Source organism: Raphanus sativus, chromosome 2, assembly GCF_000801105.2.
Source record: "Raphanus sativus cultivar WK10039 chromosome 2, ASM80110v3, whole genome shotgun sequence".
In the NCBI taxonomy this organism is placed as follows: Eukaryota; Viridiplantae; Streptophyta; class Magnoliopsida; order Brassicales; family Brassicaceae; genus Raphanus; species Raphanus sativus.
Window position 1 is genome coordinate 937,075 of NC_079512.1, and position 17,641 is coordinate 954,715.

The 17,641-nt window shown below is 31.9% G+C and overlaps 2 protein-coding genes across 2 annotated transcripts; one reads left to right on the top strand and one right to left on the bottom strand.

Annotated features, from left to right (window-relative positions):
• The first annotated feature begins 10,910 nt into the window (after positions 1-10,910).
• Positions 10,911-14,638, top strand: LOC108843015 (probable pectin methyltransferase QUA2). Its single transcript, XM_018616087.2, has 8 exons — positions 10,911-11,148; positions 11,419-12,180; positions 12,315-12,555; positions 12,638-12,851; positions 12,929-13,104; positions 13,337-13,640; positions 13,719-13,860; positions 14,174-14,638. The coding sequence occupies exons 2-8, from the start codon at positions 11,434-11,436 to the stop codon at positions 14,330-14,332; spliced, it is 1,983 nt and encodes a 660-aa protein (XP_018471589.2). The 5' UTR covers positions 10,911-11,148; positions 11,419-11,433; the 3' UTR covers positions 14,333-14,638.
• A 1,666-nt stretch (positions 14,639-16,304) lies between these two features.
• On the bottom strand, positions 16,305-17,251 carry LOC108840678 (uncharacterized). The gene is made up of 2 exons (XM_018613503.2): positions 16,962-17,251; positions 16,305-16,838 (listed from the first exon to the last, which is right to left on the bottom strand). The coding sequence occupies exons 1-2, from the start codon at positions 17,145-17,147 to the stop codon at positions 16,422-16,424; spliced, it is 603 nt and encodes a 200-aa protein (XP_018469005.2). The 5' UTR covers positions 17,148-17,251; the 3' UTR covers positions 16,305-16,421.
• Positions 17,252-17,641: the final 390 nt, after the last annotated feature.

Sequence of the window (17,641 nt, forward strand, 5' to 3'; positions counted from 1 at the left end):
TTTGCATTGAATTTCTAAAACGACATTTATTTTGAAACAAAAAATTATTTTACAATGATAATTAAATTAAAACGTAAGGAGTATATTTCAAGAAATATATGAAGCCGCTATCGTTCCATTGTATATTTCTCTTTAATATTAATAGCAGACATTAATTATTCAACTAAACTATATAATCAGTCCATTGTAAATATTTATTTAGTAAACGCTTCTCATAACTTTTGATATACGCTATAATTTCTTAAATAATATTTTGTATTATACACTGTTTTTAACGAACTTTTATTATAAACTTTATATAAATTTCACCAATTTTTTTAGTTATAATTATTAATTTATTATAATTCAATAAATTATTTTTAAGAATATTATTATTTATAAGATTTGTTTCATGTCTTTTTGCTATAAAAATGTGGCTCTTACAAATAAAAAAAATATTTTTTTATCAAAGAGGCATATATATTAGTATTAATAATGTGTTGAATAAATACAGATATATTATACCTGAATTATTAACCAAAAAAACATAAAAAAATTATTTTTAAAACAGTTGCCGTAGATTTTAAGGAGAAAAGGTTTTTACATTTAATTGTACAGGAGACTCAGAAAAACAGTTTCCCTATTGAAAATTTGCAAATTGTTACATGATAATTGTTCTTAGCTTTGGTTTACATAGAAATAAAATAATACTGCACAAGTTTTGGAAATTGACAATTTACATGCATACATAAATTCCCGGTTTTAAGATTAACACACAACAACACAAATATGTGATGATATTTATTAATTAAACATAAATAAGCGGAAGCATACCAAACAACATCTAAAAAGATCAAAGGATCTGATATCAAGTAGGAACATACATTGACATCAAGTAGGAACACATACCTCTTGCAAGTTCTGAATCGAACTTAAATTTGGCGGAGGCAAAGGTGATTCGCGGATCAAGACATCCCATCTTTTCATCTCTGAACAGAGTGCTGGACGATGTTGTGCTGGGTAATTGCACTTTTCAACAACAAAAACAATAAGTAAAATATCAAAATTTGTGATGATATTTATTAATTAAACATAAATAAGCGGAAGCATACCAAACAACATCTAAAAAGATCAAATATATGTAAACTGATCAATTGATTACCTTCTGTAATAAAATTGATATATCACTATGATAGTTTAAAGTGCTCTAGCTGCAAGAGTACCAAAATACTATGATTTCTTTGAAATATTTGTTGGAGACTCTTCATTCATGATTCTTCAAGAAAAATATTGTATATCATGTTATCCTAACTATTTTTAATTTAATTTAATAATTGCTGAAATAGTAGAGTGGGTTACATGATAACAAAATGAAAAAGCTAATAAAACTCAATATTTTATATAACAATAAAATTTATATAATTTGTAATTAAAATGTTACCCATTCATAAAATTATATATAGTTATATTATATAAAAGTAATACTTGCAAAGAAAGAAGAAAAAGTGGTTGTTTAAGTTATTATATCATATATTTATTGTTCTAATCAGAGACCACCTTTTCAAATAGGTTTATGTATGCAGTTTTATATATTTTCAGATGGCAGAAATAAAATATGTGGATGATTTGGAAAACCAAAATAAAGCATGAGAGCTTGATTATCAGTTCATTTAAATAAAAACAAAAATTGTTGTGAGAGACTCATTCGAGTATTATGACATTTTCATATAATTAAAAATAATCAGAAAAAGCATCTGGAGTGGTGGCGCAGTTGGCTAGCGCGTAGGTCTCATAGCTATTGAGTGATCCTGAGGTCGAGAGTTTGAGCCTCTCTCACCCCATTTTTCATACTGCCAAACCACATGTTTTGAAAATATTCAGGCCATGAGATTTCCTATCCATACAATCGGCCCAGTCTTCATAACCATATATAATATTTACATCTGGGCCTCTAGATTCGAATGTTTTTTTTACTCTTCTTAAGTGAGGAAGTGGGTCATCAATCATGTCCTGGTCATGAATGGCGTCACGAAGCAATCATTCGAGAGAGGATAAGTTACAGAGAAAAAAAAACTAAAGCATGTGGATATTGGTATGCATATCATCACTTGAAACCTACTCCACGATATGGTTTATGTGGCTCATTAGTCATTTATTTGTCACTTCAATTCTGTCACATGTTCCCTAAGTTCCATTCCATTCATATAAACCCGTCCCTACAAAATACATATTTAATTATAGGAATGCCATCACACAAATATCGTTTCAAAATTCAATCGCCGATTTTTCTCTACCCAACCTTTTTATTCCTTTTTTCCAAATCAACTAAATCGTTTTAAGATGTTTCAATATTTTAAAATTCAATTAAATCATTTTAAGATGTTTCTATTTGAGTCGCTCAATATCCCATATGCGAGTGTTGAACAATAATTAATGGCTTGTGTAGATAGAAAAGGGTTATGATACATAGAGAGATCCACATGGTGATGTTATGTGTGCACATGAGGAACTTTTAAGAGACTATGGCAACGCCTTTTATAATATATTTTGACGTGAAAGAGAGAGGGAAATGAAAAGATCTATTAACCTCCACCAATGCTAAAGGAAGCCACATGGAATTTCTTGCTAATTATTTAGTAACTAATTCATTTCATAATTATTCCTTGAAGATTTTTGCAAAAGCAACTTTCTTTGATACATCATGTTTGGTCCATTTCTCTCCCATTTATCATTTATCATTTATCATTTGATGTCTTCCATCGTTTTCCTACGGCGTTATAAATTTATAATAGTTTTTAGACTTATGGCAGATCAAAACTACTTTGTGATCGTAAGCGATGATGGTACTTCTTTCATTTTCATAATTATCCATTGGCTTATCTCGAAAAGACATATGATCCATCTCTCGTTTATCTTTTATCATGCATCGTGACGATAACATTTTTTCAATTTTATTTTTACGTTTGAAAATGTAACAAAAATTGATATATACATCTTCAAAATGGATCTTTATATATAAGAATTCGAGTGCAAAGTAATTTCGTTCGACGTATGATAAGTTGATAACATGTGTTCAGAAAGGAAAAACTTATAAAAAATGTTCAAAAAGGAAAATGCTAAACAATTTCAGCATGCAGGAGGGGACAAAGTTGGATAAGCATCAACTTCAGGAAAACGAGAGATGTCGAATATGACTTACAAAATTTGGATTGGAGTGGACAATAATGAAAGCCTGTGCTCTGACGGCTTTAGATTCTAGTATTATGTTTAGATCGAGCAGTTCTTATTACTACTATATTTATTGATAAGTATTATCTTTCTTTTTACCAAAAAAAAAGTCCTATCTTTCTTGTCGCCATTAAAAAGAAACAATCTTGTCTTTTCCAAAAATAATTTATTAGTAGAGAAACTGTAGTATCATGCGACGGTGAATGTGTTTATATGACTCCTTTTTTTTTAAATGCGTGTATATGACTTCCTCTATATTTTCAACAAATTTGTTTTTTTTATTATGAATTAAACGATATATATCGATATCACAGTGAGTCATTCCATTGATTTTAAGTATTGTATTAGCCCCATCATAAAATATAAGGAGTGGTGGATTGTGTTAAAAAAAAGAGTGGTGGATTTGGTGGCACGTAAGGCTATTTTTGTCTAAAAATATTGAATTTTATGTCAATTTTTTTGACAGAAATTATGTGGTGATACGTAATGCCAAATTAGTAGAGGAAATTAAATGTAAATTTTTGGTAAGAAATTTTTATAAATAAAATATTAAATAGACACGTCCACAAATTTAAGAAACAAAATATTTATAGTAAACTTTTAAACTAAAACTGGAAGAGCAAACAATTCTAAAAAAATCTAAGATTTCAAAATTTATTAGCATAAAACACGGCCGTAAATTTATTAACTAAAACTAAAACTGAAAAAACCTGTTTTTAACAAAGAATAAATTGAAAAAATATTCATAAACATATGTTTTGTTGGTTATTTTATTTTGGTTTGACTATTTATACAATTTATATTTTGAATATGCAACAGCTTTTATATCAAAATTATATATCTTCATGTAGTTGTGATAAAAAAAATATTGTTTTGCCTTCCACGTGGTAACTAGTACTCCATCTGTTTCATAATAAATATCATCATAACATTTTTTTCTTATTACACAAAAAGTACTTTCTCTGTTCCAAATTATAAGGTAGTTTAGTTAAAAACACTAATATTAAGAAAAGTAATTATTTGTTAAAAATATTATTTAATGTATTATTTCAACTAATAATGAAATAGCTAACATTATTCAATTGGTCACATACTATTCAATAAATATAAAAGTTGCTTTGAAATGTTAAAACTACTTACATTGTGAAACAATTATTTTTTGCTAAAACTATTTATAATATGAAAAGGAGAGTATTTTTTAGAATTTCAATGCAAATTATATTTACTTTCGGCTGAAAATAAATTACAAACTGCATTAATTTTATAAACAATTTATTTATCTCAAATTGGTCAGGAAGATGTAATTAATAACAACTTATATATATTTTTATCATTTTTTAATATGTATGATAAATATCAAAATAACACTTATTTAAAAATGGAGGGAGTATACTAATCAAGAAAATAAATCTAACTGCGGATTCGTGGACATTTAATCCTAACATCATTTTTCTTTATTTTAAACTTTAGTGTTGTCTTGGAAGTAATATTTTCATTTTAAGTTACAAAAGAATATTTTAAATTTTTTCAGCTTCACTTGTTATGTACGGGTAGCTTGGACTACGCGTCATGGACTCATGAAAAAAGAAGTGAGTTGTCACGATGATTTCTATAAACAATGTTGGTTTGGTTGATTATAGAAACGACCTAAGAAAGAAGAATATAAACCGACTTTCCAGCTGTGAAAAGGAAAAGAGAACTAAAAAGGAACTTTTAAGTGCAAGTATTTAGCTTCTAGGAGGTATCGTCACGTAATAATAAACCTGGGACGTGCATGTAATAATCATAAGTGCGGACAATGTATCACAGCTCTGAAAAGTGGTGCAAGCCAATACAAAATGAGTCATACCGTCAGTCCGTCACTCACACACACATACGGCTCTGATTCGTAACCTTCGCTTAACCATAAAATCGCAAAATAATTAAATTTCAAAAAAATTAAGTAAATCGCAAAAATAATTAAATTTACGGTATAGTGAAATATATCTAAAACTGATCAAACCAGTTTATATGGTATTCAATTTGTTATAATAAAAACAAATATCAATAGTTAAACTCATAATTACAAAATGTGAAAATAACTAAAATTTATTTAAAATATTTTAGATCTTATTATAAATATCTAATTTATCTTTCAATACGTTTTAATAATAGATTGACATTTAATAATATACAAATTATATTATAAATTTATTTACAACATAACTATTTATCATTAATAAATTTATCATTGTGTATTTTAAATTCTAAAATACTATTAACATATAATTTAATAATATGAAAATATTGATTTTGTCATTTTTCTGTCACAATACTTTTGTCAGCAGAAAAAACCTACATTTTTGCATTTTTTTATTTTACAATATTTTATTGATCGATAAATATTTACGGAATCATGTTTCATACACCATTCCACAGAGTTACCGATCAAAAGACAGCATAACAAATACTTAATTAACTATCTGTATACTAGTATATAGTACACTAGAGTAAGTTCGTTTTGTATTTGTATAGATATCTCGTAATTGTGGAAGCACTGTAGCTTAGTAGTTAAGGTTTAAAGGTTTCTACACCAATGTCTGGGGTTTAAACCCTAGACTCTGCAATTTCTTGCAGATAAATCCAGATTTCAATTTCCGGATAGAGCGGTTTATTAAACAATTATACAGATTACGGAAGAAAAGTTTACAAGGGATCTACAACATGGTGCAAGTTAATCTGGTAAGACGTGGATCTTCATAGGACGGCTCAGGTGATGCAGTTAGGCGTATATCTCATAAGGTATATAGTATTGTTGGTTGTTGAATCGTCTATGTAATCTTTCTCACATCGTAATTGTAATATCATAATAAATCAGCGTTAAAAAAAATATCGCGTAATTAATGAGTAGCTCCAAATAATAAATATACGTCTCTAGCTGTGGACAATAGTAGACCGTTTGACAAAAAAACATAATTAAATTCATTAATATTTTCTTATAAACCATGCAAGTTTGATATTTGGAATCAACCCGTTTGTAATCTTTTCTCCGGTGTTCAGATTCAAATGTCCATCATCTCTCATTTAAAATGAAACTAGTGATTTTGAATACTCTCAAGAACAATAACCACTGTATAAAATGTTTTATAGCCTATTTTGCCTTAATTTAAAATATAATTGCTAACATCTAATTAATTCATATCATAAACAAAAACGCGAAGCACCATTGACGATTTGACATCTGAGGAAATTTTTTTTTTTGCCATTTTTGAGTATCTTTTATATTTCATTTTTAAATATTTTCTTGAAATATTAATATTTTAATTCCTTGAAACAATTAAACCATTAGGTGAATGAGTATTCTAAAGTCTACTATAAAATCTCTTCTGTTTTTTTTTCTAAATATAAAATATTAAATTCAAGTCTATTAAAAATAAAGACTTAACCTTCGTATGAATGTACAGTCTAGAAATATACTTTTTTCCTGGACATTCAAATAATCAAAATAAATAGTTCATATATGTGTGGCCAGTAGAGTTCGAACCAGGATTCGCTGTATTGGATTTATTCTCTCAAACGTCTTTGGACTACCATCACTGGTTAAATCTCTTTTGTTTCTCTTACTTTTATATGTATTTTATATTTGAAACATATTTTAAACTTAGCATTTGAGATGATTTTACAATATGTAAAGCAATATAAAATCGCTGAAAATACAAAATAATGGGAATGAAACCAAAATAAATGGACTAATAATAGTACGATAAAAGACAGAAAATTATTTAAAATCACGTAAACAAAATTCAAAAAGTTTTGTATAATTTATTCAGAAATTGGCCTAGCTATCCAAGTCGGTACTCGTAAATACTTTGACTTTTGTCCCAAGGTCCCCAACTACGGTTACAACTATGATAATATAAAAAGAACTATGATTAGAATTAAGGCACACTTGTAACTTGTGCTATATGATAAACTCATAAAAGTATATCATCTCATAAAACTCACAACAATGTCTCTGGTCCAGTCACCGAGGTGTTCAGGCTCATAGACAAGGAGATGAAGAATATCATCTCATCTCGGCGATCGCTCAAGTCTTTTAGTTCTCTTATGGTGATTTGGTTGCGATAAGTGTTCTTATTAATCCATGTGTTGGATATAGGTGATTCATCTTGTTTTTTCTTTTTTTTTGCCAAGATGCATCAAAACTATGGTCTTACTTTTGTAAAATCCTTATTCATTTATATGATATTTACGATTTAGCAAAAAAAATTCATAAAAGTAAAATGACTTCGTGTTAAAATGTGGCTAGTACATTTACACTAATTTCGAGTTACGAAAGCATAGTGAGGTTAGGAATTAAGCACTGACATTAATGGAAGGACAACGACTCCACACACACCTATAATCAAAATTTCTAGATCCAATGTATATTTAATTAAGTTAAAGTAGCTTTCAAGTCAAACTTCGGATTAGATCCACGACACACGGTTAGGTCATGCGGAACATTTGACTTATGGTTTGTGATTGGTCGTAAAGATATAATATAAGCTACATACCAAGTTGCTCCGTAAGTAAAAATCTATATCACAAACTCACAAGATTAGACAACTTTTATAGATTATAATCTAAATCTATAAAAGTTCGGAGATATAGTTTTGACGCAATTTACACAGCCTCACAAGATTAGACAAAGGAATCAATCACATTTCCTTTTCTCACCAATTATGGTTAATCTCCAAGTAACTGTACAACTGATTTACCTAGTGATGGAGATCTGGCGCACAATTTACATTGTTTAATGCTGATACAATTAGGACATAATAATATACTGATAAATAACGTTATCGATACATGCTTAGATTCGTAATCTCTCATACTGTTCTTTCCTTGACCTATGGCTATAAGTACACGCGTACATTCCAAATAAATTGTAGTTAACTCGATTGTCACGTTGTTTTAGATCCATACACAAAATCAAAAGTGTATATAATATATATGTACACAAACAAAATCTTTGTATTGTACAAGTTGTCAAAGAAGACATACCAAATACATTGGGAATACGTTAGCAAATATTTTTTCATAAATCTTAAAGTCACATAAAATCACATATTAATATGAATCAGTAATTTTCAAACTGATTTTTGATTCATTATTTTTTGGTACTTCTCCTCTTTTTTGGTTTTGGTTTTGCGTGCCTAGAGATCTGCAATAAATATATAGTAAGGAATCGCATATATTCTATTTAAAATCAAGAAAAATGGGACATAGCTAAACATCACATGTGATCCAACAGATTATTAACTGATCCGTGAAGTTTCCTTTGTGTCCGCGTCACACAGAAGCTCGAACACCGTGCACTAAACTTATCCACGTTCTATTCTTACGCTTGTAACCTAGAAACAATATGTGATCGCTGATCCTCTGTATACAGGCGTACGGTTATAGTCACCGTCAAATCAGCCACGTTAGAAATGTTGAGCCACCACATATAACCGCGTTTCATATGGGACCTAGTTTTTCCCGATCGATTTACCTACTAGTATTTCACAAAAATATCCAATTATCTTCTTTCTTTTCTGATGCATTTGGCTGATTGCTGTTTGAATTTACGAGAGAAAAATATGAAAATAAATAAGATGATGAATGTCATCTTAAGTTGTTCTACTTCTTATTAAATGGAAAGATCATACACTTATAGATACAAAGTTATTATTCAAAAAAATCTATATATATAGACTCAAAGTTATGTTTATCAGAAAATTAGTACTATTAATCTGTGATTACTATTTTCTTTTGTCGTCGTGATTACTATTTAAATTTGGCAAAACTGAATGTGTTTTGTCAAAGAATGGGGCTATTATAATTTTCAAAAAAAAAAAAAGAATGGGCTATTGTAAGCAAACTGTATGTTATTATTATCTTCTACATATCTCTTTGTTTGTTTGTTATTAGAAAATATACGACGTCTCCCCAAACACAGTAGATTACTTATGCAAACTTCTTGTCTCTTCGCATATTGGAATTTTATTGGAGCAACCTGATCCCCTTTTCTTCATGGAGTTATCGTTCTTCCAATAAAATACACAACTATGTTCGTGAGAGCATGATTATACACAAGATATTAAAAAACTGGTTGTTAGTTTTTTTAATTAAAAATTAAGAGATGGTTTCTTATATTCCGTTAAAAATCTCATCATAAGAATCCCCTAATAATCATGCTCTAATATGTATATTTTGTTCTTTTGCGTGTTGGTTAGTCCAAACCATTCGTATAGTATCTTTCCGCGGGACAAGTGCAATCATGCACAAAAATGTAAAGCTTTTGTTATGACATTTTAGAACATGATTAGTGGGGGTTTTTAGAGTAGGGTTTTTAACAGAAACATTAATACTCATTCCGTTTCAAATTAATCTATATTTTAGATTTTTCACATTTATTAATAAAATACATTAAATCTTAGTATTAAATGTATAATTTTTGTGATTAACTTTTTTCATAACTTTCAACCAATTAGAATTTAATAAATACAATTAGTTTTCTTGAAATTTATAACTTATCATTATTATCTATTAAAAGTTATATTAAAAAGTAAAAAATACATATTTTTGAAATAAACTTTTTTTCTAAAACATGGATTAATTTGGAAATGGAGTGAGCAATACATTACTTCCTAACATATTCGTAGGCTACGTTGATTTGATATCTTAATAGTGACCAGTAACAAAAATGTAAACATTTTATATCCAAGAAATTACAAAAATGTAAACATATATCACCACCATCGTCGCCTCTTCAATTTTATATACGTATCACCCCCAAGTTTAACCTTATCGTGGATGCCTGACGTAGTGACGTCTGCAAATGGGCAAATGGTCTCTCCTACTGGTGCGTTTGACAATAAATGGTAGTGGGTACTATAAAATATCTCTCATTTGTGATAAATATATTTCATTTTTTTTTCTCGAATCAATAATTGTCGTCGGATAAGAAGCCAAACATGAGTTGCAAAACGAAAACCACAATGAAGACATGCATATGCACAATTTTCTCCACTCCAGATTCTGATCGTATAATGCAATTAAGCCATAAACTAGTGTAGCTGAAATGATAATTTTGACGATGATACTAATTAATTAAAATGGATACTATTTAAAGATAATTTTAAAAGATAATGTTTATATAAATGTCATCAACGCAGTAAAACAAAATGAACTAAATATACGGTAGGAAACAAAATCAAGAACTACCGACAAAACAACCTTTAGAAAAGCTTGTGGTGAGACCTATAACAAAGTAAGTAGTATTTTTTTCTTTCTACTGATTCGATAGCGACTTCTATCATCTAAAAAGGTTAAATTCTCACATCATAGGGAGAATGTTTATACTATCATTTAAGCATCTTCTGTTTTTTTCTTAATTTGTCAACTACTACAAAAGCACACTCTAATCTTTCAATATAATTACTACTGAAATTAAATTGAAGAGTTATAATTTATGCACCGCCAAGTAGAGTAGAGAGAAAGGAAAAGGTTAACAATTAAACTAATTACATTATTATTAGTCAGTACTAATTAATGCATCTTAACCAAAAAGGAAGCTTCTCTTATTATTTTCCTTTAAATACGGTAGAGAACCCCAAAATAAATTAAAAATAGAGAGAGAGAGACACACACAGAATAATAATTTTCGTTTTATATAATATTTTAATTCAACGCGCGAGAAAGAGAAGAGTAACCGAGCCAACGGAATCATTTCTTTATTAATTAGTTCTCCCTCACGGGGATGTCTCTGTCGAGATTGGATCCATACACGACTCCTCCTCCTGCTTCTTCACTCTCTCTCTCTCTCTCTCTCTTTCTCACACTGTCGAGTTTCAACTCGTAGACATATATATACATATATAGAGAAAGAGAGCTCTCAAAGAATCATCGTTTTGTAAATAACACAAAACAAACAAGGTTCCTTCCTCCTCATGCTCTGTTTTCATTTCCTTCTTGCTCTGTTTTCATTTTTTCTTGATTTGATTTCAATTCGATTCGATTTCTTGTTCAATCTGATGGGTTTTTCTCCAATTTTAATGGGTTGTGATTGGATTTCAATTTCACTGAATAAAAATCGAAACTTTTCCAAATCGAAATTAAAAGTTTACGAGTGAAAAAAAACTCTACCCAGAATTCGTGGATCTAAAAAAGCTTTAAATCTTTTACTCTTTTTTTCTATTATTACAGGGATCTAAAAAAAAAATGTCAATGCCACTGCAACGTGGCATCTCAGGAGGAGTACGAGTCTCCGACAGCAGCGACGATCTCAGAGACTCTCAAATGAAAGACAAAGAGAAGGAAAGTCACTTAACCTTGAGGTTCCCTTTCGCTTTCCTCTTTAATAATACTCAATCTCCTCCCAAAACCGAACCTTACAACGCAAGGAGCAGACACAGGTTGATGCTTCTGTCTCTCAAGATCAGTTTGGTCCTAATCGTGATCCTCGCTCTAGCCGGTTCCTTCTGGTGGACGGTCTCTATCTCCACCTCTTCCAGAGGCCACGTGTACCACAACTACAGGAGGTTACAGGAGCAGCTCGTTTCGGACTTGTTGGATATTGGAGAGATCTCTGCTGGTCCTAGTAAATGGAAAGAGTTGGAGTATTGTAATAGTATAGAAGAGTCTGAGAACTATGTTCCTTGCTTTAATCTCTCTGAGAGTCTTGATCGGTCCTGTGGGTCGAGACAGGAGTGTTTGGTTTCACCTCCTGTGGATTACAAGGTTCCTCTTAGGTGGCCTACCGGTAAAGATGTTATATGGTATCATAACGTTAAGATCACTGCTGATGAGGTGTTGACCTCTGGTAGCATCAACAAGAGGATGATGATGATGGATGATGATCAGATCTCTTTCCGTTCCGCGTCTCCTATGTTTGATGAGGTTGAAGATTACTCTCATCAGATTGCTCAGATGATTGGGATTAAGAATGATAACTTCATTGAAGCTGGTGTAAGTCACACACACACACACACTCAAATATTCTAACAAATCCTTTATTTTTTAGAAATCTTTTTTATTGTTTTTTTTTTCATTTTTATTACTTTTTTTTATTTGTAAAAAAAAATTCATCTTTTGTTTTTCAGGTGAGGACTATATTGGATATTGGATGTGGTTATGGTAGCTTTGGAGCACATCTGCTCTCAAAGCAGCTCTTGACAATGTGCATAGCAAACTATGAAGCCTCTGGTAGCCAAGTTCAGCTAACACTTGAGAGGGGTTTACCTGCTATGATTGGTTCTTTTGTGTCAAAGCAACTGCCATATCCTTCTCTTTCATTTGATATGTTGCATTGCTCAGGATGTGGTATTGATTGGGACCAGAAAGGTAAAACGGTTAAGAATGATTATTATTATTCTGATGATGAATTGGTCTTATTGTGAGTTTATAATCCTGTGTGTGTGTGCAGATGGTGTTCTCCTTGTGGAAGTTGACAGGGTACTGAAGCCTGGAGGTTACTTTGTTTGGACATCTCCGCTCACAAACGCTCGTAGCAAAGAGGATATAAAGAGATGGAACTTTGTTCGTGGTTTTGCTGAGAGCATATGTTGGACTCTTTTGTCTCAGCAAGACAAGACAGTTGTCTGGAAAAAGACAGTCAAAACAAAATGTTACAGTTCAAGGTCAGTGACACACTACACTACACACAGAACATAGTTTATTGAGTCTTTCTTACATTAAATGTTTTGTAATAAAACAGGAAGCCTGGGGTGGGACCTTCTGTGTGTAGCAAAGGGCACGATGTTGAGTCTCCTTATTACAGGCCGCTTCAGATGTGTCTTGGTGGAACACGTAGCCGGAGGTGGATTCCCATTGAAGGCAGGACAAAATGGCCTAGCCGGTCTAGCATGAACAAGACTGAACTTTCACTATATGGTTAGTCCCCTTTGTTACCAATGTTCAAAAAATCGCTAGGCGCATTATAGAAGATTATTAATTAGGCGGGTCCTACACCGATTTTTTCGACCCTATTATTCCATCAAAAAAAATTTACTCGTCTATGCCCTATTTATCGACTATGGGGACGCCTAGACAGATTTTTAGAACACTGAATATATATTTTCTGCACCTTTTGTTGATCCTTGGGTTGGTTTGTTGGTTGGTTCAGGTCTTCACCCGGAGGAGGTTGGAGAAGATGCAGCAAACTGGAAACTAAACGTGAGAGACTACTGGTCTCTCTTGTCTCCTCTGATATTCTCTGACCATCCCAAAAGACCAGGGGACGAAGATCCGTCTCCTCCTTATAACATGCTCAGAAACGTCTTGGACATGAATGCACAGTACGGTGGGCTCAATGCCGCCTTGTTGGAAGCAAAGAAATCGGTCTGGGTCATGAATGTTGTCCCTACAGCTGGACCAAACCACCTCGCAATGATCCTTGACCGTGGCTTTGTCGGAGTCTTACACGACTGGTGAGTGACTCGTAACACAAAGTCTCATTAAGCTGCAGAGTAGTTTGCTCAACATGTATTATTTGTTGTAACTTTCAGGTGTGAAGCATTCCCGAGTTATCCAAGAACATATGATCTTGTCCACGCAGACAATCTTTTGTCCCTTCAGACAAGTCAGCACCGGAGCTCATGCTCACTTCTGCAAATATTGACAGAGGTTGATAGATTACTTCGTCCAGAGGTACACACATTGTCTTTACTCTTGAAAGAAAGAACATCAGTTCTTCTGTAGTTATATACTCCCCCGGTTTTAAATTGATCCTTTTTTTTTTTCAAAGAAAATTCAAAAAACTTATATTCTTACATGTTCTATTAAGTATAATAATAAATTGTACGTTATGTTTATTGAATTTTGATTGGCTAAAAATTGTAAACAGTGCTTTTATAATCAAAATTTAAGATGTTTTTTTTAATATGTTTGAAATTTTTTAAAAATATATATATTTTACTGAAAAGATGGAGTAATAAAGAGAGAAAACAAAACTTGAGTGCAGGGATGGGTGATAATCCGTGACACGACGCAGCTGGTTGAAGCGGCTAGAGCTTTAACAACGCAGTTGAAGTGGGAGGCTAGAGTCGTAGAGGTTGAGAGCAACAGTGAACAGAGACTCCTCATCTGCCAAAAACCGTTCAACAAGCGACAATCAATCTGAAAAAGGAGAAAGAGTTTTGTTTTTATTTTTGTAACAAAGTCTCACAGTTTTGGAAGCAGACACATAACTGTGGTGGCAATACAGGGGAAGAAGAAGAAAAGAGAAGGGAGATGAAATATATGCTACCAGGGGGACGTAAGACCGCTGGTGAAGTTTCTTTGTATGGTTTCATGAGTTCCCCATTTTTACAGAATGTTACATTTTATATTTTACTTTGGGGTTACTATTTTTATTATATACAGTGAAAAAAGAATATGATCCATATTTGTGAAGATAATGTTTTATTGAAATATAAGTTGACAAACTCTTTTGCCCCAAAAAGAAAAAGTTGACAAACTCTATTCAGTAGAATAGACCAATGTTTTATGAAAGGATCATCTGTTTGCATTGGCCAATTCATAACTTTATGTCTTTGAACACCGAGAGTGGTAGTTGGTGGTTGCGATCTTGTTGAAGCTAAGATAGAGGTTGAGCTGTACTTTTTCATGAACCTGATCAAGTTTTATTCTTTCAAGTGACATAAGTCAAGAACCAAACAAGCAACAGGGTAGTGTCATGTTTTGCTTGCAATGATTCTTACATTGTTTAATGCAAAGAGATTCGGTTCTAACTGAGATCCCAATTATATCGTTATTATTCTAATTACGAACTGAGTCACGTCTTATTTTTTATACTTTGTTTCTTGGTAACAAGGATGTATGGCAGAGTTTGGTCCTAAGGTCATGTTTTATCTATCACCAACGAATTTGGCTAGAATTAGATTTTGCTCTGAAGCTCTCAATTTTCAGTTATGATATCCTTACAAATCTACAATAATAAGGTAAATTTACGATTGAGGGTAAAAGGAAGTGGAACTCGAGCTTGATAGTGTCTTCAAAACTAATCTAAACGACATTATAGATAACAAGAACATGACTTTAGCTAAATGCCTTTTCCATTGGTCTGAGTTGGGTCCAAAACGTGCGACTAGTAGATGATTAAATCCATTTTAAATAATTTTAGGAGGACGATGAACTAGTAATGACAAACATAGTTCTTTAGAAAGAAAAAGTTTACAAAGGAGGAAGTTCCATCAACAAAAAAAAATGAATATTTTAAAATCTTGTAAACGTTGGAAGAAGAAGAAGAAGAAGAATACATGTACCAAAGAGAAGGATAACATTTGCAGAGAAGAATAACTCTGCAAATTATAAAATCCCTCTCATTATGGCGAATTGATATATGCCACCAGAACAAAGCTAACAAGTAGTATTAGATCTTGCTGCTGAAAGAAGTGGCAATCTTCCATCCAATTTTTTAAAAAGTAAATCAACACAAAAGCTAACAAAGAATTAAGTTAAAATCTTTCTTCAAAAAAAAACAAACCCTAACAGAACTAAGAATCATTTGAAAGAGTAGAACAATAACATAAACGATTGTGCTTGAATATACAAGATGATGGAATTGCATCTTCTATATATATAGAAGCGGCCACTAGCTTCCTGCTTCGAAAACCCTACTTCTTGTTTCTAGTATAACGTTTTATTAGGCCGTAATGGGCCTACTTACAGGCCTTTTATTTAGAAAACTGGAAGCCTGCTTTAGTCCTTTCTATTCGGGACCATCAAAACATCCATCTTCTCTTATACATGTTTCGTTGCATTTTGGTCTTGTTAATGTTCCCCACCTCTGAACAATATTATTTATAGATGTTCTCTGGTTCACCCCTCACCTACCGTGATCAAACAACTTGGTTCTTAACAGATTTATAATTAGTAACCTTTTTCTTTTAATCTCGGTTATGTTTTAATATTGACTATACTCTCAAGTTTGCTTGTCAAACAATAATATCAAATGCCCTGAACGTAATATATAGTCAGTATCCATAAATGTTGAGTTAGGATTGTATTGGACTTAAAAACATTTCATGTACGTGTTATCTCATGTAGAATTCAATTCAAATACTATCAGGTTGCAAGATCTAAACTTCTAAAGCATGGACAAGGAGATTGGATATATCCTTCACGGAATCATAGAATATACATCCTTGTCTAATCTACGGCTCATATTTATTCCTTACGAAAATTAATATCCAATAACTCTGAAGAGCCTAGCATAGGAGCCAAAGCAAATTTGGTGGTTTAAACAGTTTTGTAGAGCTGTGATCACGTGGGTGCATGAACTTGCAGTTGGGACAAACAGGAGTTGATGTGGACAGCATGACCAGCATGTGGCATTTCATGCACACTTTTGGTACCATCTCTTGCTCCTTGTGATCAACATCATCACCACCGTCAAACGCAAGCCAAGACAGCGTGGTCTTCTCCCTCGGGCTTGTCAAATTTTTGACATTTGGTGATGACACGGTCACGTTGTGATTTGAGGATTCAACTATCTTTGTAGTGGTTTTTGAAGGTGAATAAGAAGGTGAAAGGTTCAGCTGAAGGTCTAGACTCATCTTAGGTCGTCCAACAACCACCAAATCTTTTGGGTTTGTCATATGATCCTCTGATGTTCTTGAATAGACCTGCAAATATAAGCATACATGTTTTAGATGCATGCCATATAATATCAGTGTCACTTAGATACCGCATATTGATACAATACAAGACACTTTAAAATATATATGTATGTATGTGTGATTTTATACCTTAGGCTCTATGGTTCGTTCAAGGTAAGTTCTTGGACAAGGTAGAGGCTCTATTGGTCTAGTGCTCTGAAGTTTACCATGTGATTGATCTACTAGTTTAGTCTTCTTGAACTTGTGAAACTCTTCTCCAAAGATTTTTAAATCCCTCTTACTGGAGAAGAGGGCTCCTTCTTGTCGAGAAACCATTAACCTCGGACTTTGTGTGTGCACTGAGTGATTTATGATTATAAGGAAAGTTTAAACTCTCTCTATCTTTCTTTGATCCTGTGAGAAATGAGAAGATAGTCTTCAAAAGTATGTCAAGATCGTCTCTATTTATATTCATGTAGGAAAATCTTTAGAGGAGTTATTGTCTCCACCGGTTCATATGGAGTTATTGCATTAGATACCAATATACTAAGAACTTACTAAGAGCATCCGCAATGGTGGACTCATTCTTGGAGTCCTTACCATTACTATATTAATTTTTTTGTTTGTTTGAATAGTTAAGGATTCTTATTAAAATAGAGAGTCCAATGGTGTTTTCCAATTTTGAGTTTTTAAAAATAAAAAATAATATTTTTTTGAAAGTGAAAGAATAAAAAATATATGTGAGTATTGAATATCCATCTTAGACGCAAAATGAAGAGAATCCGTAATACAAACCATGGTGGCTTCAGACGGATCGGATATGAATACAA